The 19,851-nt window shown below is 50.2% G+C and overlaps 2 protein-coding genes across 5 annotated transcripts in view; one reads left to right on the top strand and one right to left on the bottom strand.

Annotated features, from left to right (window-relative positions):
* PSMB7 (proteasome 20S subunit beta 7) overlaps positions 1–12,788 on the top strand; it is a 55,958-nt gene extending 43,170 nt beyond the window's left edge. Inside the window, exons 7-8 of the mRNA XM_058524010.1 lie at positions 9,284–9,435; positions 12,556–12,788. Coding sequence (XP_058379993.1) covers positions 9,284–9,435; positions 12,556–12,667 — 264 coding nt within the window. The 3' untranslated portion in view covers positions 12,668–12,788. The remainder of the gene's footprint in view (positions 1–9,283; positions 9,436–12,555) is intronic.
* A 1,048-nt stretch (positions 12,789–13,836) lies between these two features.
* NEK6 (NIMA related kinase 6) overlaps positions 13,837–19,851 on the bottom strand; it is an 88,776-nt gene continuing 82,761 nt past the window's right edge. For all 4 annotated transcript variants that reach the window (XM_058524006.1, XM_058524008.1, XM_058524007.1 and 1 more), the window contains exons 9-10: positions 18,808–18,921; positions 13,837–15,433 (exon numbers count right to left, since the gene is read on the bottom strand). In XM_058524006.1, coding sequence (XP_058379989.1) covers positions 15,323–15,433; positions 18,808–18,921 — 225 coding nt within the window. In that variant the 3' untranslated portion in view covers positions 13,837–15,322. The remainder of the gene's footprint in view (positions 15,434–18,807; positions 18,922–19,851) is intronic.

The raw sequence follows: 19,851 nt of genomic DNA, 5'->3' as shown, positions 1-19,851 counted from the left end.
TGTCTGCCCTCTGCTTGTCTGCTTTCCTGGGGCCTGTCCACTTCTGCTTCCTCATGACTTTGCACATGGCCGAGCCCTCATGACAGGATTCTCCCTTGGAGCTTCTTTATGTTCTTTCGACTCTTGCCCCCGTAGTTAACCAGTCCCTTATACTCTTTCTACCACGCTCCAGAGGCCAGATAGGCATATTTTGAGCCCATGCCATCAATGAAATGGCATTTACAAGTTGGTTCCAGCCTAGGTCTTTTTTTTTCCAGAACAACCTCAGTATACTTTCCCTGGCTCTACGTTTGTCTTATTCCTTTTTGGTGACACCCTTTAGTGTGCCTACCGCAGAAGCTTACCAGTGTCTAGAATATATAATTAAGTTAATCATTGTCTCCCATCAACCCACCAGAAAAATAGCTGCCAAGAAGTTACAAAAGGCCTTTCTGTGAAGGCTGAGTTTGTTCAGTCTGGTCAGTGCCCATGACTGATGCTGAAGTCCAGGTGGCACCCCCGCTTCTCCCTCTCCTGCCCTCCCACCTGACTACTGCTGCCTGCTCTGCCACATCCGGCCTCCCAGTCCTGTTGATGGTCCTTCCTGCCGCCGCTGGCCCACCACCCTCTCTCACTGGGAATGTTATAATCATCTGCTCTCCTGTCGCCTGCCTTTGGCCTCTCCTCCCTCACTGCTTCCAGGTTGTAATTTCAAAAAGCACAAATCTGGGCTGGCCCCGTGGCTTAGTGGTTAAGTGTGCACGCTCCGTTACTAGTGGCCCAGGTTCGGATCCTGGGCGCGCACCAAAGCACCGCTTCTCCGGCCACGCTGAGGCTGCGTCCCACATACAGCAACTAGAAGGATGTGCAGCTATGACATACAACTATCTACTGGGGGGCTTTGGGGGGGGGGGGAAGGAGGAGCATTGGCAATGGATGTTAGCTCAGAGCTGGTCTTCCTCAGCAAAAAGAGGAGGATTAGCATGGATGTTAGCTCAGGGCTGATCTTTACTCACAAGGAAAAAAAAAAAAAAAACGCACAAATCTAACTTTGTCCATCATTCGCCAGCTTAAAATTTCCCACATCTTCCCACTGCCTAGCATGAAGGGCTAGCTCTCTGGATGCCCATGAGGGTCTCTGGTCCTCAGCCACACTGACCACAGCTTTCTCCTTCCCATTTTCATGGCTTCACTCCTGCCATCACTTCTGTCCTTTGGCTTGGCTCCCATTTACTTGTATGTCAAGACTCAGCCCAGTCTTCTTCACCTGTGCCCCGTGAGACCTCTGTACACCGCGGTCTCATTGTCAGGCCTGCCTCTTAATAACTCACTATATTGTAGCGAGCTTGCCGCTTGTTTCCCCTCTGGACTCTACACCCTTCCTGGGCAGGGTGTGTGTCTGTTCAGACCTTCTCCCCAGTGTCGAGCAGTGTCTGTGGAGTGTGTTAGTATCGGGGCGTTAGTAATTGCTGCATTTCTTTCCGGGGTTTTGCATCATTTGAAATTTGCTTCATATGTGGCCATTTTGAAAATTCCTGGAACGAGGGTGCTCTGCACTTCCTTGGATCTCCTTCCAGTCCTTCCTAATCCTGATGGGGCTGTAGAAGCAGGATCATGCAATATAATACTGTCCCCATGGTAGCCCTCCCACACGCGCCCTGCAGTGGTTTTCCATCCTGCAGACTTGGGAGATGGATAGGCTCGATGTGAATGTGGCTGTTCTTTTTTATCTTTGTTGTGATCCAGGGAACAAATTCACTTCATTTTCGCCCTCTGTTTTCAGGTGATAACTCTGCCAGTGTATTTCTGGAGACGCTGCAAGGGCTGTCACTGACCGCATTGTTTTGTGGAGGGAGAGAAGCAATATTAAGATCTTATCACTACCTGGGGCAGCTTAGTTTTCATTTGGAGGGTTGTTGAGTGTATTTCTCACTCTTCCTTTCAACCCAGTCTTTCTGGTTTGTTTCTTTGATTATATTTGATTCAATGCAGCCTTGGAAATATATATTTGTATACACACATGCTGCGAACGCTGATTTCTTTTCCTTGTGGAGAGCAATATGTTCCTGTCTCTCTTGGTCCTTTTCCCTCTGGAACCTTAGGTGTTTTTCCTTCCATTCGCTGTCTCAGAATCCAGCAAAACCTCTTGCCCACCACCAATTTTCCTGTGGTGGGATAGGAAGACACAGGCTTTGGTGATGCCAGGCACTAACTTGGCACGGATCCCTGACTCCCACTTACACACAGCCATATGCCTTTGAGTGCATCAGCCAGCGTTTCTAGAGCTTCACTTTCTTCTGCTGTATGGCGGTGGTTATGAGGATTAAAGACATGACATAAGTGTTTGGCTCAGACCCGAGGGTGTGGTGGGTGCCCATGTCACAAGTTCTTTCACACCCTTGCCCATTTCCTTTTATCCTAGAACTTGCTGACACTTCTCTTTGTAAAATTTGTGTGTCAGGGACATTCCTGTCCCTTTTTTCCTCCCATCAGCCCTTGGACAGAGGCATTATCTCTATTCTTACAATGGGCACCCTGTGACTCAGAGAGAGTTAAGTACTGGCTTCATTAGTGACCCAGCTCTCGTTCTGCGATGCTCTGTGACGGCCTTTTCTGGCCCATTGTGGTTGTGCAGCCTCAGACCTCTCCTCTCCTAGCCCTGACTTGTGATCAGGCTTTTGCGTCCTTCAGTGGTCTGGGACAGGCCAAGTTGGCAGTGACTGGATTGGCAGTTCCTGGAACATGAACACCCCTTCCCATCCCTGCTGGAAACCCCTTTAGTCACTCCTGCACTCACAGCAGGTTTGCCCTTCATTATTCACATCACCTAGATCCTGGGTGCCAAAAAAAGCTATCAAGGAGAGAAATGGCAGCACCATCTAGACGGTAAAGACACGGTCACTAACTCACTCCCCACTCTGGGCACACTCAGCACCAGCTGCAGCTCATTACCCCCAACAATTCCCAGGTGTTCACACAGGCAGACCGTGTTTACCCAAACAGCTCAAGCCAAAACCAAAACTCAGACACCTTTGCTTTTGTCACACAGCCCAGTCTGAAAAAAAATTAAATTAACCTTTTCCACTGTAAAATATGTGGCTGCATGTGGGATACATCAGGTCTGTTACAAAGTGCAGGAAGCATATTGCTTTTGGGGGGACTGTTTTAAACACTTTTTTGAGCTCTTTAAATTTTATTCAACCATCAGCCGTGAATGACTCCTTCAGGCCGCATCAGTGGCGTAGTCAGAACCTCAGCATGTCACCAGGCCACTACAGAACATTGTGCTGAAACCTCTTCCTCTCAAGTGTTTAACTTGTCTTTGCTCTTGTTCCCTAGTCCCCAGTTGGGACTGGTGCAGTTTTGGAATTATCCCATTTTGGTATTGATCTGTCTCATAATTAATTTCATCTCTTAGTTGGGCAAGGCCATGAATGCATTGGACGTTGATTCCGTTTTTCATTTGTTGACGTCCATCCCGAGCACTGTGCTAGCTGCCTGGGATGGAGACAGCCTGGTTTTGGTCCTCTTCTTAGAGTCCAAACTCGTGTCACACCCAGACTTTTATCTACTCTGCTGAGATCATTAGAGCAATGGCATTTTTTGCTATTTCAGATCATAGTGACAAAAGATAATGTGGATTTTCCAAGATGAATTTGGACTACTTCAATTCTTATTGAGTAAAATCCTTAGTTTTTAAGTAAAGGAGCAAACTGTTACGAACTAAATGGTCCTTGTAGATTTAATAGGCAATAGGAAAATTGATGCAAGTTGTGTGCGAGTTCAGCTGTGGTGCCACCCACATCCTTATTTCCCTTGAGCAATGGTAGGAGAGCCACTGTCCCCTGACACCTGGCATGGCCGTAGGGCAGAAGGCAAAGGAACGCCTCTGCAATGCCCAGAAAAACAGCAGAGCCAGGGGAGCTCTATTCTTCATGAAAAAGGCTGAATATTTCTTCCTTTTTCAACCACCTCAACATCAGCGCCTCAGCTGCATAAATGGAACATATTTTCCAGCAAATAACCAATTTTATTTTTTTAAAGAATTAAAAAAAATTAGTTACAAATTGCTTGTTTCAGATGACTTGCTGTATACATGTATTTTCACATCCCAAAGTTGTATCTAAATTAGAATGTTAGGTTTTCAGTCAAATGCGTATTTAATATTTTGCCTGCCCCCAATATAAGTAAAACGCTGTTGAGAATGCAGAACTGAACAGTTGAATGGAGAGGGTTTATTTAACGAGTATTAATTTGATGCTGAACTGTCCAGGGTGCCCATTGGCTGGGACACCCACATTTTACTCTGGTGACATTCCCAATCGAGGAATCACTTAAGTGAGAAGAGAAATTCGATTGTAGCTGTAGCCGAGAATAATGTGGAGAAGTTTCTCTGCAGTACTATTTTGGACCTGCACCGTAGCGGATGCCGAGGTAATCTATCAGTTTGTGAGTGTCTACAAAATGCAACTCTCTAGATAACAGGTTTAAAGTAAAGATTTAATACAGCCTCCATCTCCTATGATGTTGCAGTGACAGTTTAAAACTCATTCTCTAAATCTCAGCAGACTTTATAGCTAGCAGTGGGCCAATATAAAGTTTAATAGCATTACAACACATAAATCATCTTTTAAAGATGCTACTAGTAGCTCCAATATTAAATGCAGACAATCGCCTGTGTTATAAATAATTTATCAAACACCATTTCAGATTAGCCTTCCATGCTGAGTTATTTATTTTAGCCTTTTCTGTACGATTCCTAAGGCACTTTTTGAAAGATCCATTACTGGTCAGTTTAATGAACTTGGGGGTCTGTTTTGTCCCCTCAAGCGCTTGGGTACAGCTGTGGTGACCATTACGTGGCCGACGTGGACCTCTTTGTGCCTTTTACAAGTGCTGCCCATTTGTCATGTGGCGGTAAATGGAGCTGCACATTGGAGTCCGGGGACACATTGTGCGCTGCGGTGATGGAGGCAAACAGATAGCTCTATAAAGTGCTGCTTGTCACTGCTGACTTGTGGTGCAGTACATCACTCTTATTGTAATCTCATTTAAGAAGCAGGGCTGGCCCGGGGGACTGGTAGTCCCAGTTAGTTTGGTCTTTGTAGCCATAAAGCAGGAAGTGCTCCTGTTATATTCTCTGAACTTTTAGGGAGTGTGCTTTGTGCTTGGATTAATTATTAGAGGAACTTCTCCACGGTGCCGTGTGAGGGTTTGTCAGCAGGTTGGTTGGGACCTCCTCCTGGCCTGGTGTTTGGTACAGGCAGGCACTGGTTAGAGACACTGTGTCTCTCGGAGCCCTCTGCTTGCTTTATTAAATAAGTTACCATTTATTAAGCAACAGCTGTGTGCCAGACACTATAGTAGATGCTTTCTCTACTTTAATTCTTGCAGAAATTTTGGGATAAATCCTAATTTATCATCACTATATTACAGAGGAGGAGAGTGAACTCAGAGAGGGAAAGTGACTTGCCCAAGGTTGCACAGCAGTAAGTAGGAAACTGGGGATTCAAACCCAGTCCGTCTGCCTCCGAGACATCTGCCAGATTACCTTGAACCTGGGTCCCCCAACTAACTTTCGTGGTCGTCTTTTGGCTGAGTGTCTCAAGGTAAAAGGAAGGTGGTAGCCAGGATGAGTCCTGCTGGTCCATCTACACACTGAGTCCACGTTCCCTTGTGACTAGCACTGTAAATCCATGAGCAGCTGGCTGCGGGAGGACGCTGACCCTGGCAGTGGGAGAGAGCATCATACCTGGGCCTGACCAGCTGGGGTCACGGGCTCTGCAGGGCCCTCGGCAGAGCCCCTCTGGAGCAGCTGTCCCCAGGCAGATGCTACTCAGAACTCAGGTCACTCTGCATCTTCCAGCAAAGGGAGGTGCAGTTTCCCTCTGAAGAACGAATCCTAAAGGAAGAAACAGTGCTTTCTGCATTTGTCATGGGCCAGAGACAGATAAAAATGTGGTGTTTTCCCCACCTCTTGCTTTTAGTTTGTGGTTTTTCTTGATAGTTTTCCTAAATATTTGGTAGCACGTGTTAAAGGCAAGAGTTGTTTAATTGTGAAATTCTGCTATAAAGAAAACACAGTATGAATATGCCCAGTAGCATATTTGCATATGTGTCTAGAATTCTGGGTAGGAAATATTGTGGTAAAAGACATTATTCGACATAAGCAGTTCCTGGAACACAGTAGGTGTCTGTAAATATTTGTTGAAGCCATTAACTCTGTAAGTAACTGGTAGACAATAGAGTCCTGGTAATGTTCACCCTGTTTGCATTTTGTGGGTTTTGGTGGGGGGGGGGGTGAGGGACATGTGAAATAAGACCTTGGATCTTAATATTGATCTCTGCCGTATTACCGTGTAGAAATGCTTAGGTGGTGGTCTGTGGGCAGTTTGGGAAACACAGTGCCCCCCTCCATGGAAATGACCATCAGAGGAGCTGCTAGGTGGCCCAAAGAGAAATTGGCAACCACCATTCTTCTCTTAAACTTGCCCAGGTTCTGAAGATCCTTGGTGATGGGAGAGTGACATGTCCTGAATCAGGGAGCTGCTGTCCTCTATGCTGTGCTGGCCAAGGAACCCCCAGCCCACGGCTAAGGCAGGTTACTCGTGAGCTGGTGTGGCACTGTGGCATTCTGGCTCTGGAGCCCGAAGGACATGTTTTACTACTTACTGGCTGTGTGACCTTGGGTGAGGCATTGACTCTTCAGCCATAGTTTCTGACAATACCGCGACCTCAGAAGACAATTGAGGGCAGGGGTAAAAATGATGGGCATCCAAGTGCCTAACTCAGGACTTGGCTCATTGTAGTAGGTGCTCTATAGAAGGTAAAGTTCATTCCATGTTATAGCATCTTCAGTCCTGGGTATCTGAGGGGGTGGGCCTGGGGAAACTCAGGGACTTGTGAGATTTTCTTCCTAAAGGAATGATCTTCCCGAGAATTGGTGGGGAGGAAAGGAATTTAAAAGGTATATTCCCAATGTTTAAAAGCCTTCACACTTAAATAACAGCACATATGATAATTTTATGAGTAGATCGAGCTCTACATAATACATTTCAAAATTGGCATATTTTTAAGTTTTGTAAGTTTATCTACTCACATTACAGAATATTTGCAAAATAGAGGAAGACTCACCTATAATCTCCACCCTGTTAGCATTCTGGTATCTGTGTGCCCAGTCTAATTGAGGGACATCAGCTATGCACGCCTCAAATCCTGTGCATATTTCAGTTTCCTTTAAGTCTTCCCCATCCACACCCCCAAGTGTAAAATAACTTGGGAAATTTCCCTCTGCAGTCCTAAATGCTGCCCGCAGGATCTGTGACATCTGCTGGGTACTCTTGGCTGGTCAAGGCACCAGCAGCAGTGATGAGGACAGCAGTGATGACGAAGCGAAGGAGATAGTAAAACAGCAGAGAGGAGAAGGGAAGAAGAGACGGTAGGTCAGGAGCAGGGGAATAAGCAGGGTGTCCCCTGCACGCACGCACGCACACACGCACACACGCACGCGTGTCTAGGGTCGTTTAATACGAGAAACCAGTTGGAATGAGGTTGCTCTTGTTAAGTTAGCGGTTGGTTTTTGCTCTCTGTGTGGCAGCGACCGCAGCAGCCGTCTCCTCAACGATGCTTTCTTTGCATCCACCTTCACTGGTTTCTGGTAAGGCTTTTGGCCTCATGGACCGTTGGGAGTCCCAGGAGAGAATTCTCGAGTAGAGGATCCTGTTTGAATGACTTCTTACGGGGCTGTATGTGCACAAGAGAATAACTGGCTTTGTTGGCCCCCCGTAGGTGCCACTCAGGAAGTGAAAAAACCTGGTGGGATAAAGATCAGAATGACCCCTAGCCCCTGCTGCTGGGTTGCTGAGGGTCACACTTCCAGCGGAGCCTTCTCTGAGTCTGTAGAGGGCGCTCTTGTCACTGGAATCCCACCTCCTGGCTTAGGGCAGGCAGAGGAGCGGGAGCCCCGAGTAGTCTCGCAGATCTTTCCACAACTGAAGTCAGTGAATCTGCCCTTTGACGATCTCAGGCTGGAATTGGGGCGCGGAGTCGTGTTTCCCAAAGGGTGTCACCTGGAGCTCTTTCGCTCAGCTTGTGTGTTTGTGAACTCTTCCCACCTGGTGGGGTGGGAAGAGGTCGAAGCAGAAGTTAGAGTACCTTTCTTGGGAGATTCGTTCCTTGTTGCCCTTGTTGCATAAGGAGCTTGAACTTGGTGTTCCCCGGGTCCCACCTTGCTGCCTCCGCCGCCTGCCTTCTGTTTCATTGCCCTGTTTTCTAAGTTGCTGGTGCGTGGCCTGTCCTTCAGCCCTTCCAGCCAGTATTCCCACAGCTCTTTCTCAGTTATCCATTAGCCTTTATCACACTGCATTGTAGTTGCTTGGGTCTGATGACCAAGTGGACTCTAAGTCCCCACAGCACAGGGACCTTGGGGCCTCATCCATTTCTGCGGCCCTAGCTCCTAGCATAGGACCCGGCATGTGATTGGCCTTCTTGGATAAGAGATGAATTAACCCACTTTTTCACGGGTAACTGTTGGGGACTTAGACTTGCTTCTTAAAGGAGAAGTAGAGAGTGATTCAAAGAAAGGAATCACTTCAGTGAACATGTAGACCTGTTAGTGGGAGGTGATAGATTCTCTTGAGCAAGGAGTCTCCTCATTGGCTCTGCCACCATTTTCCCAGAGCTGTTGTGTTTTGGTGTTAGTTTTTTCCTCCATGGTATTGACTTTCTTCATTAGGTTTCCAGGAAGCAGGTTCCAACCATTACTGGACATTTTTGAACAGGAGTTAGCAAACTACAGCCCCAAATTTGGCCCACCACCTGTTTTTGTTAATAAAGTTTTATTCGCACACAGCCATACACATTTGTTTGTGTATTGTCTGTGGCTGTTTTGTGCTACCATGACTGAGTTGAGTAGTTATGACAGAGACTGTATATCCACAAAGCCCAAAATATTTACTGCTTGGCCCTTTACAAGAGAAGTTTCCTGACCCCTGTTTTAGATGATAAATTGCTCTCTGTCAGCCCACAGTCCTCAGTTACACGGTGATTGTCTGATGTGAAGCAGTGTATTGAAGAGGGGGTACATGCATAAAGGGTTTGAGAGGCCTGAATCCTGCACTTACTGGCTGAGGAACCTTCCGCAAATCATTGAGCTACTTCGAGGCCCTTTCTGCGTCTATAAAACGGGCATTGAAAAGAATGCCTGCCTCACAGGGGCTTTTGTGCACTGCTTGTGAAAGCACGTTGTGGACGTCAGCGCAGGCCCTCAGTCTGACTGGACGTCATTGTTGCCGTTCTCTCTCAGGAGGAGGAGGCCAAGAAGCTGGTGAGTGAAGCCATTGCAGCTGGCATCTTCAGTGACCTGGGGTCTGGGAGCAACATTGACCTCTGTGTCATCAGCAAGAGCAAGCTGGACTTTCTCCGCCCGTACTCAGTGCCCAACAAGAAGGGGACGAGGTAAGTGAAGGGGATGGAATTCTTCCTGTGCCCCCTGGCTTTGTGCCACCCTTGAGCTCTCTCTGTAGCATCTGGACAGGGTTTTCTTGATTCTTACCCATATTAAATAAATCCGGTGTCCCCAAGCCAGCTTTACGCAACAGACCTTTGAGCCGTTATTTGCTTTATGATTGTCGGCTGCTGTCAGATATAGACAAGTGATTTAACTTGTAAAATATTTATGGGAGAGGTGCAGTGGGGCCAGGAAAGAGCCCTAGGCTGGGGGTTTGGGGGAGAGGTTTGAATCACCTGCTGTCCCTTCTCTAGTCTCTTCAAGAATCCCGTGAATTCTGTGTGAAATTCTGTGACAAGGTGCCTTTCCAGGGCAGCCAGCCCATGGCTTTCCCAGAGTGGGCCCAGAGTCCTAGGCAGTTGCAGACCGCTGGTGAGAGCCTGGGAAAGTTAGCCTTGGGAGCTGCCGGTGCTGCCTGCTCTCTGGAAGGCCGTGCCGTTTAGCCCGTGGCCTGTGCTGAGCAGATGTCGCGTCTCAGTGGAGAGCCCAGGCTCAGAGTGGGGGGCAAAAGTTCTAGTTGATTTGCTCAACAGCACTGGAAGGTCTCCAGCCCTTGGTGGCTGGGTGTGTGCAGATGAGCCGCTCATTTGCAGTCCTGGCTGGGTGTCCAGCTGCCTGACAACCTGCGGCTCCTCACCTCTTCCTGGAGCCTGAGCAGCTCAACCTGTGGCTCCCGGAGCTCCGCCTCCAGCCGCGTTCGTCTGAATGCAGCACAGCAGTATTTATAAACTCTGCCACCTCCCGTTCGGCCCCACGGCAAGACCAGAGGATAGCGAGCACATCATCTTCTGGAGTGTTTGCTTTAACGCCCACTACGTATACTCAAATTCCAAATGAGGAGTAACTCACAAGGAAAGGATAGGACATTGAGAACCAGCCCGCGTGCATTGCAGTGTGCGCTCAGCATGGTGGAAACTCACTGTGTTCTTGACAGTGGGGCAGCGCAGCAGCCACGAGCTCTGGCTCAGGGCTTGGGGACATGTCACTGCCTGGCGTGGTGACCTTGGGCAGGCCAGCCTCCCTGTCTGTGAAATGATGGAGCTAGCCTAGGTCTTCTCGAATGACCCCATGGAGTTCCTCTGGCCTTAAGCAGGAAGGGAAACAACCTTTGGGCCTGGGGTTGTGTGAAGGAGCAGGCTCTGCTCTTTGCTGAGCTCCCTGAAGGTGGGAGCCCCGAACCCCTGCAGGGCCCCTTCCCCTGTTATTTGCAAGATGCTGCATGACCTGAGCAAGTCCATGGAGAAGAGTTTGGAGACGGGGAGGTGGTTACACTCCATCCAGACTGAACAGTGTCCTGGGTGAGGATTCTGGAAGCCACGTTTGAGTCATTGAAAAGTAGTATTTGTGGTTGGACGAGGACCCTGTGCTCAGCGCAGGAGTGCCTGTCCCAACAGGCGTGCACGAGTGGCACATCATACTTCCCTGGGCTATAGGTCACTCATCTGTAGAGGAGGCTGTACAGGCACAAGACAGAAACAAAACGACCACGTCAGCTGCTTGTGAAGATTCACGAGGTGGTGTGAAGGGGCTGGGCACAGGACAGGTGTCAGTTACCTGTCCTCTGGGCAGAGCTGCTCCCCCTCAATGCCTGGCCTCTGTAGCAGGTGCCAGGTGGCAGCACTGTGGCGACAGTGCACACTGTGGAATCCTACTGTCATCTTTTTGCCAGTGGCTGCTGAGGGGGCACTGCCTGGGTTAGGGGAACCTTTCCCAGAGTGGACCACCTTTCAGGGTGGAGGCAGAGCCTTAGGCCTGGGCAGGCGTCCTGTGCCTGGTCCTGGTGTGGGCCTGGCCTTACACATGCCCACTGGCTCCTCTGCCCTCAGCCCTCTGCAGCCCTGTTTTGCAGCCCACTGTGGCTTAAGGTAGAAGCCCTCCCTGCGTGCTGCTGAAACCCGGCGCCGTAACCCAGGATGGTGAGGAGGCTCCTGTGTGTCCAGCCTCCCACAGATGCTGCCGTTCAGATGAGTGAGGCACACAGGAGCCACGTGGGGCTCTGGCTCCAGGACGACAAGCTGCCAGGGGTCCGTTCTGGGAGAAGGAGCCGTGTCTTCACGCCAGCAGAGGAGGGGCGGGGCACATCTTAAGGTGCCCCTGCTCAGATCCTGTCAGAGAGTGCGGGGGACAGGAACGTGTAGCAGAAGTAAAGGCCAGCTGTTCTTTTCTGCGCAAGCTCCTGAGTTTATACAGAGCTCTCTTACATCTTCCTCTGTTGTCTGCTTCCTGCTCCCTCTTTGAGCACAAGTGCCCATTTGAGAGGATGGGTTTTTGAGGAGCACGTGGTCATGGCACAGCCAGCAGCCTTCTGTTAGTCCATGCCAGGTTGACAGAAATAATACCCCAGCTGGGGACAGACAGAGGAACAGTTGGATTTGTGCTGTTCTTGGACAGTATCGTAATTCCTGGCCCCAGTGTGAGAATTAGCCGTTCAAATATGTATCTTATAGACTGTCTTGTGCTCAGAGAAACCTCTGTCAGATCCACTCCAAGAAGGAAGGGGTCGGGTGTGTCCTCGAGGTGATCCCCCACGTCCCTGCAGGGGAGAGTTAACTCTCCTCTCGAGTCTCAAGCGTGTGGTCTAAAGTGACAGGCCCCCAGTCTGGCTGTGTATCATTTTTATACTGCTGATGCTTCCAAATATTTTTAAAGTATTTAAGGTAACAGGTCATACTTGCTACGCAAGAGAAGGGGGGTGGCACCTTAATGAAAGGATTTACTTCCTGCTGGTTACTGCAAGGTACTTTCAGGATGCTGAAGCTTACAGGCAAATGACCAAATGCTTTCCAGCATCCTCTGAGGATGGCGACGTGGGGGAGGAACTCTGAGTGCCTACTAAGTGCCAGGTGCTCTCTGTGGCCTCTTTGAGTGGGCATCGTGTCTACCAGGTGTCCCTCTCTGTGGCATGAGGGCTGATGAAGGGAGCCTGGGCACCGCAGAGCTGGGGTCGGGAGAGCCAGGATTCCTGTCCAGGCCTGCCTGCTGCCTCGCCTGGACACTTGGCCTTCTCTCAGCCCTCCGCCGGGCCCATGGAGGGCATCCTAACTCTGCTTTTGTCTTTCTCTCACTAGGTTTGGCCAGTACAGGTGTGAGAAAGGGACGACTGCAGTCCTCACTGAAAAGGTCACTACCCTAGAAATTGAAGTTCTGGAAGAGACAGTCCAAACGATGGACACTTCCTGAATGGGGTCCTTGGATGGCTGCTTACTGCTGTAGAAGACTGGGGGCAATGGAGGCTCCTCCTATAAGACGTTCATTTGGCTAGTGTTTGCTGAATGAAACCCAATAAAAAATGAAAACCAGATTGAGTGGCTGAGGTCTAGGGGCCGTGCGTGTCTTTTTTGGCCACTAAGGCCCATCGACCTGGCCTCCCCTTCAAGATATTCATCCCTCCCTGAGTGCCGGTGTGTCTTCAGGTGGGAGTAAGAGCAAGGTAACCCTCCCAGAAACTGACGAGGCCTCATCTGCTGCAGGGGGTCAGATGGGGTTTCTCTGATTCTTCAGATGAACTTTTATGCCCACCCCCTGTGCTGACTTACTGTTCTCTTTGTTTGGAGTGGTCCCAGGTCCTTTGTTTTTTATTAGGATGAGTGCAGCACAGCCTTTTGCCCCAGCAGCCACGTAGGAAAGAAGTAGACAGTTATGATCAGTTCTAAGTACCAAGAAAAAGCAGGTAGATGGGTAGTTTGCTTTGCCATCACTGCATGAAACTGGGTAAACTTCACTTTGGCCAGTTTCACGGACATCCAAGGCATGCTTTGGGGCTGACTGTAATAATTAGGATATGATCATGTCACAGACACTCAGGCCTGGTGCATGGTTGAAACTGTATGTTTCCAGAGGGTGCTGGTAGGGAGAATTGTTCTCGTAGGGTTGAAAGTGGATGGCGTGCGGAAAGCAAGTTCATCTGTGTCCAAGGCTGGTTCTGCCAAGGGAGACACAGTCGAGGCTCTGAGCCGTAAGCAGAATATTTGCAAAAAAATCTGTCTGGAATCAGAAAATCTTCCAGTGGTAAGTATTAGGCAGGAGACAGGGCCTTGACTCTCTCCCAGAGAGAGTGTGGCTGGGGAACCATGAGAAAGAGGCCCAGCACCACGGTCTTCCCGAGCGAATGCACTCTTGGGCCAGCTTCCCTTGTTAAAACTGCCAGGAGTGGGGTAGGGAGAACAATGGAATTATTTAGGGCAGCAACTTGGCTGACGATTATCACAATTATCTGGGGAGCTTAAAAAAATTCCGGGATTACTCAGAACGTCTGGGGCCTGAGAAATTGTGTTTTTAAAGGCATCTCAAGAAATTGTGCTGCAGTGTGAAACTGCTTTAAAATTATCCATGAATCGTACTCATTCACAGAAGTAACCCCCTCTTACCCCATTTTATTTCAAACACGGAGAACAAGTACAAAGCAAAGGTTGCATCTGAAGAAAATCTCTCAAACCCGACAGTGTTACAGTAGAACAGAGTTCACACATGGAAACCGAGCAGCGGCCCAGCTCCAGTCCCTTATCCCCAGGGAGGCCCGGTCAGCGAGCTGGCCACAGCCAGAGCACCTGACCAGGACACCAGCAGAATGGGCGGGCATGGGCTCTGTCTGGAGGGCTGAACTGTCACCAAGTCAGTGGATGACAACTTAGACCTTTTGAGGATTAACTTGCGTATAAAAACAGAATTCAAACTATTTCCTTCAGAGCTTGAGTTTTCCTTAAGTTCACATTTATAAATTAGTCTTCACAGTTAATCCTATTTGGGAACAAGAAATCAAGGAACACAATTCTGGTTTCCTACACGTAATACAGTTGTACATTAATTCTTGACTTACATGGTCCATGGACTTCAGTTTTGTGAAGGGGTGAGTGGCTACCATTTTTGGATCATCTACAATGTGCTGGATAACTTGCATATTTTATTTCACAATCTGACAGCAACCCCGAAGGTAGATATTATTAGTCCCATTTTACAGATGAGGAAACTAAGGCTCAGAAAGGCTAAGAAACTTGCCCAAGGTCATGCTAGGAAGTTGCAGAACCAGAACTTGTACAGAGAACAGCCTGAGGGCATATTGTACATTTATATTTTCCATATCCCATGCTTCCTTCCCACAGAGGAAAACGCTTAACACTGGTTGTTAAGTGAACTGCCAGCATTCAGGCAGGTGATGGAATGCCAGGTACATGGCAGGTGTTCAGAGAAGACGGCTGAGCCGGATGGCATGGAAGACACTCATGGCTTTCAAATACTAGTTGCCTGCTGAAGCTCCGTGCCAGATGCTGGGTTCTCCATCGTCATTCATCAAGTTATAAACATAGATAAAAATATTAGGAAAATCTCCACTCTACTTAAAAAATTATTTCCACTTTTTCCCTTTACAACAGAGTAAATTAAGCACACAGCTTGATTGAAAAGAGTCTAAGAGCTAACCTGAACTTGTTACTAACCATTTTCAACGGCTCGCTACCAATCACACAGCCTCCTGCAATTCTCCTGTTGGTATAAACCCTGACAGGTCACTGAAGGAATTATCCTAAAGATTCACATTACAGTCCAGATACAAGGGGTGCACTGGGGCTCGCGGAGCCACCCACCTTGTTAACAACCCAGCTGAGATTGTCCACAACCGTTAAAGAAAGGACTTTCCAATTTGACCACCAGTCACATGTGACCAGTGCCCCTCCCCCCAGCTGCTCTGCATTCAGCATCTGCTGCAAAGCCCAGCCCCCTTCGGGGAGCGTGCTGACCCCTCTTGTCTTAGTTGATCTAGGCTACCAGGTGGCCACTTTGGAGAGAAGACTCAGGTAAGGCAAAGTGGTGCTGGCTCTGGTGAGGCAGCTGCGTCTGCCTTCAGGTGCTCGAAGTCCACACATGCATCTGTTTGGCCACCTGGTGCACGTAGCTGATGTCGGGTCTCTGGTTGGGGTCGGGGTAGATGCACATACTGACCAGTTCTCGCAGCTGCAGGGGAGAGAACGGGTGTTATTCTTAAGAAAGCAGGGGCTAGCCCGGTGGCGTGGTGGTGAAGTTCAAGCTCCACTCTGGTGGCCTGGGGTTCACGGGTTTGGATCCCGACTGCAGGCCTACACCACTCATCAGCCATGCTGGCAGCGTCCCACATACAAAAATAGAGGAAGATTGGCACAGATGTTAGCTCGGGCCCACTCCCCGCCCCGCCGCCCCCCAAAAAAAAGCAGCCTTGTTGAGGCTCATCAGCACTTTACCTGCATTGACTCATTTAATCCTGGCAGCAACTAGGAGGTGAGGAATGAGCTTACAGAGGGTAAGTGACGGGTGCACCCTCACACAGCCACCAGGGGAGAGCCAGCACCAATCCTAGGCCTGTCTGGCCGTTGTGCTTTGAGCCCCTGAGAGTGGTTGACTCCAAAGAACTTTGAACTGTCCACACTACTGTGTGTGTGTGTGTGTGTGTGTGTGTGTGTGTGCGCGTGCGTCTGCTGTAGTCAGATGCCCAAACCAGAGGACAAAACTCAAGGCAAGGGCTTATTGATCATAATAAATGCATTAACATGCAGCAGGGCTGCAGTCTGTCCACCCCCTGGCCTCTTTATTGTGCTCATGAAAGACGGAGCTTTTAATTATACAGACACTGAAGGCTGCTCCCGCCTCGGGGTGGGGGAGGGGCGCCTTGAGCCTCTGATCGCCTCCCTTCTTCTGATAGCCAGAGTGCCAATTATTTTAATGGTGATTAAAATAACGACCTTAAAAAGCCTACATCTTAACTTGCATCACTGGGCTCACTGCAATCTTTTAAATACCTGCTGCTGGAGGGGCTGGCCCTGCAGGGTCGTTCGGGCCAGCAACAGGGAGAGGGCTGGTTCTGAATAGGGGTCACGGGGGACTCAGCGGCTATGCTCAGGCACTCTGGGGAGGGGGGACTGGTCATGCAGAGGCCCTGGGGCTACTGTACACACTCTGGGTTTCACTCCTGAGGTGTTCCAGGCTGCAAAGGAGGGGTTCCTCCGGGTCAGGCATTTTGAGCATCCCCTCCAACCCGTGTGCCACCTTTCTGGGATTCCACTGTGTCCCAACCCTGGGAAGCCCCTGGACAGATGCGGCTGAGCCGGCAGCTGGTTTGACACTCCTGGAGTGTGGGGTTGCCCATGAGGCCACAATACTTCTCGGAACCTTGCGGTATTCGGGGGAGGGTGGCTGTGATTGCCCTGTGACAGGTAAAGTACTCAAGAAACCCAGATAGAGGTGAAGTCTGTAAACCCCGTTGCTCATCTGTGAGTAAACCATGAAGTTGGCAATAAGTGCATGTTTGAGAATTCCAGAAATCAAGAGAAACAAAAATAAGTGTCTTTATTTCCATCTCTAAGATGTGGTGTAACTTCAAAAGTGAGGTGTGCTGAGGGCTCTGGTGCTAGGAGGTGCCTCTCGCTCCCAGACACACGACCTGGAAAGGCTTGCCATAACTGGTGAAAGCCGGGCGCTCGGGGAGGGCGCGCATGAAGATGGAGTGACTGACGTGATCATGGTTCCCATATATAGAGGGGAAACTGAGGCACAGGGAAGTTGTGATTTGCTCCAAGGTGCATGGCTCCAGGCTTCTTCTGAATAGTACGGAATGCCAAATTTAAACAAAAGGTGAGAAAAGGAAAACCAAATGCAACTATTAACTTGGTAAAGAAATCTAACTGGTTTTTCCTTTTCTGCCAACTTCCACTCCAGAGCACAAGTACTTCCTCCAAAGGTACACAGAGCTTTGAAGCCACTGAAGCAGAAGCCACGAGAGTCCGCTGAACAGCTCTACGGGCTTGTGTGCTTCTCACCCTCGCTCTCCGGCCCCTGGGAGTCTGCAAAGCCAGTGAGCGTGGCGTTACATACAAAGGCCGCCAGGAGAAGGGTGGCTGGTGACCCTTCTGGTCAGCCTGCCTGGACACAGGGTTAGAGCACACTGGGATACCTGGTCTCTGCAGCTTGGCCTGCCCGGGCTCAGGCCCCTGGCAGACAAGGGCTGCCCCTTCCAGAGCCGTCAGAGCCTTCAGGATTGGGGGTGCAGCAAGGGGCACAGGCGGCACCTCGACCCAGCTGGACAACCGGCTACTGAAGAGGTGTGCCACTGAGAAGCAGGATGGCGCAGTGGCCAGGTGCACGGTCATCTGGGCTCAAATCCTGCCTTCACCACATGCAAGTTATGTGACCTTGGGCAAGTTACTTAATCCGTCTGTGTCTCAGTCTCAGTGGTGAAACGGGATTGGGGGGGGCAGGATTCAACACGGTGAGTCATACACATGAGGCAATGGCCCGTGGTCCTGCAGGGCGGGCCCAGGGAGGTCTCAGACTCCCCCTCACATCCACCAGCATTAACCTTGAACAGAAATAACGATAGCAGTTGACCCTGAATGAGCATTTACTCTGAGACAGGCCCTGTGCTACCTCCAGCGGCTACTTCTGATGATGATGACGGGGTCAATGTCAGCCTGGTGCTGGACTGAGCACGGCACATGTGTTACCTTAATCCTTACACGAACCCCGGGAGGTAAATTCTAGGATTATCCCCATTCTACAGATAAGGAAACTGAGACTCAGAAAAGTTCAGTGACTAGCCCAAGAGCGGTGAAGGGAGTATGTAAACCCACGCTTCCGTCTTACACCTTAGCCATGCTGTGCTATAAACCTGTCATTTCATCCTCACACTTTATCCACAAAGGAGAAATACTGGCCGTATTTTCAAGGTGATGGAATTGTGGAAGATGATGCTCACACACAGCTAGTACCTGGCACAGCCGATGCCACACCTGTCAGAGTCTGTCCAGAGTCCCTGCAGCCGGTGTAAAATGTTGAAGATAAAAACCCAAAAGGTGTGACTTAGGTCTGGGACAGCAAGGAGACCAGTGTGCTTGCCTGTGGCCTGTCGTGGGAGCAGAGCAGCAGCCGTCTGGCATGGGGCTAGCCAAGGCCCTGCCACCTCCTGCCTCTACGTCTGGTCCCTGTCGTCTGATACTACTGGGAGCCCGTCTCCGGGACCTGCAGTGGCGAGCCCCTCACTGGAGCACCGGGTTGGGAGCCAAACGGGCAGAAGTGTGCCGACGGGCCTCCTCGGTCAGCTCCTGCGGGTGTCCGTGCCAGTGGGTGGGCCACAGTGCTGCTGCCTGGGGCCCACGCTGGTGTCCGTGAGACCTCTTCGGTCAAATCAGTCTATTTTCTCCGGCTCTGAGTCACCTTCCCAGAAATCTTCCCTTCTCCACCCTGTTAAGTGAACCCAAGCTCAACCCCACAGCCGTCATATTTTGGATCTGACCCTCCTGGTGAGCGACTGCTGACTGTCTGGGTCTCGCCAGGCCTGGCCCTGGGGACAGCAAACTCACCTTCTCAGAGTAATGTTCTCCAGGGAGAGGCGGGTAATCACACTGCTCGATCTTCTGGCAGAGGGAGAAGAGGTTCATTTTATCTCCATAGAAGGGGCTCTGGAGAGCGGCCATCTGCAAGGGCATGAGAGAGAGGAGTTTTCAGCCTTGAGGTCCAGGGGCAAGAGGGACTACTCCAGACTGGGGTGTGGCCCTCCTCTGGTCCTCATGCAGCGACTGTCCAGCAGGACTCCCCAAACCCTGCGGAAGCTGGGATTCAACAGACAGTAGCAGTTATAACCGATTCTTGTTAGAAAAGCAAATGAAACGGGACGAGGGTTTCAGTTGACAAAGCTTTCAAGGCAATAAGGAAGGGGCAGCTGAGTACTGAGGGCCAGCCGTGTGCAGGCACACGCCCCGCCTCACGCTCGGGCTCTCAAGGACTGATCTGGTCGTGTGCACGTAGCAGATGGGGAAACAGAGGCTCTGCTCTGGGGTTTGTGCCTGGGCCCAGCGGGTTCTCTCCAGTGCATCGTCTTACATTTCTAAAAAGCAATTCCGAAGACGCCCGTGGGAGGATGTCTACTTAAGTAATAAATTTAGGAAATTACTTACCTAAGGACTAACATTTTGGCGGTGGGGGTGGGCTGGGAGGTGAGGCATTTCATTTGGGGCTTCTGTTCTGGCTGTTTTCGCCAGCTCGTTACAGAGCTGCAGTCTGGGGGCCTGGAGTTCAGGGCAGGGGCTGCTGCCTTCTGTGGAAGCTGGATGCCCAGACAGCTCAGGGAGGGTAGGCGGGAGGACGAAGGCAGGCTGGCTGCCCACCCCAGGATGCAGGGGCCTGGGACCCTCTGCTTCATGGAAGCTCCGGGCGGAAGGGAAGCAGGTGCCTGGCCCTGCAGCCAGCCACAGCTCGCCTGAACCCCAGCACTGCACTTGTTGCTGTGTACCTGGCCTTTGGTTTCCTCATCTGTAAAATGGGAAGAGGCTCCACCTGCAGGGCTGTGGTGAATCTTGGCTGGCCCCAGGGAAGGCCCCACACACTGAGCCGTCACCATCTCTGAT

Source organism: Diceros bicornis, chromosome 28, assembly GCF_020826845.1.
Source record: "Diceros bicornis minor isolate mBicDic1 chromosome 28, mDicBic1.mat.cur, whole genome shotgun sequence".
Classification (NCBI taxonomy): Eukaryota; Metazoa; Chordata; class Mammalia; order Perissodactyla; family Rhinocerotidae; genus Diceros; species Diceros bicornis.
Note: the sequence above shows the minus strand (reverse complement) of the source record. Positions and strands in the feature narration are given on the sequence as shown.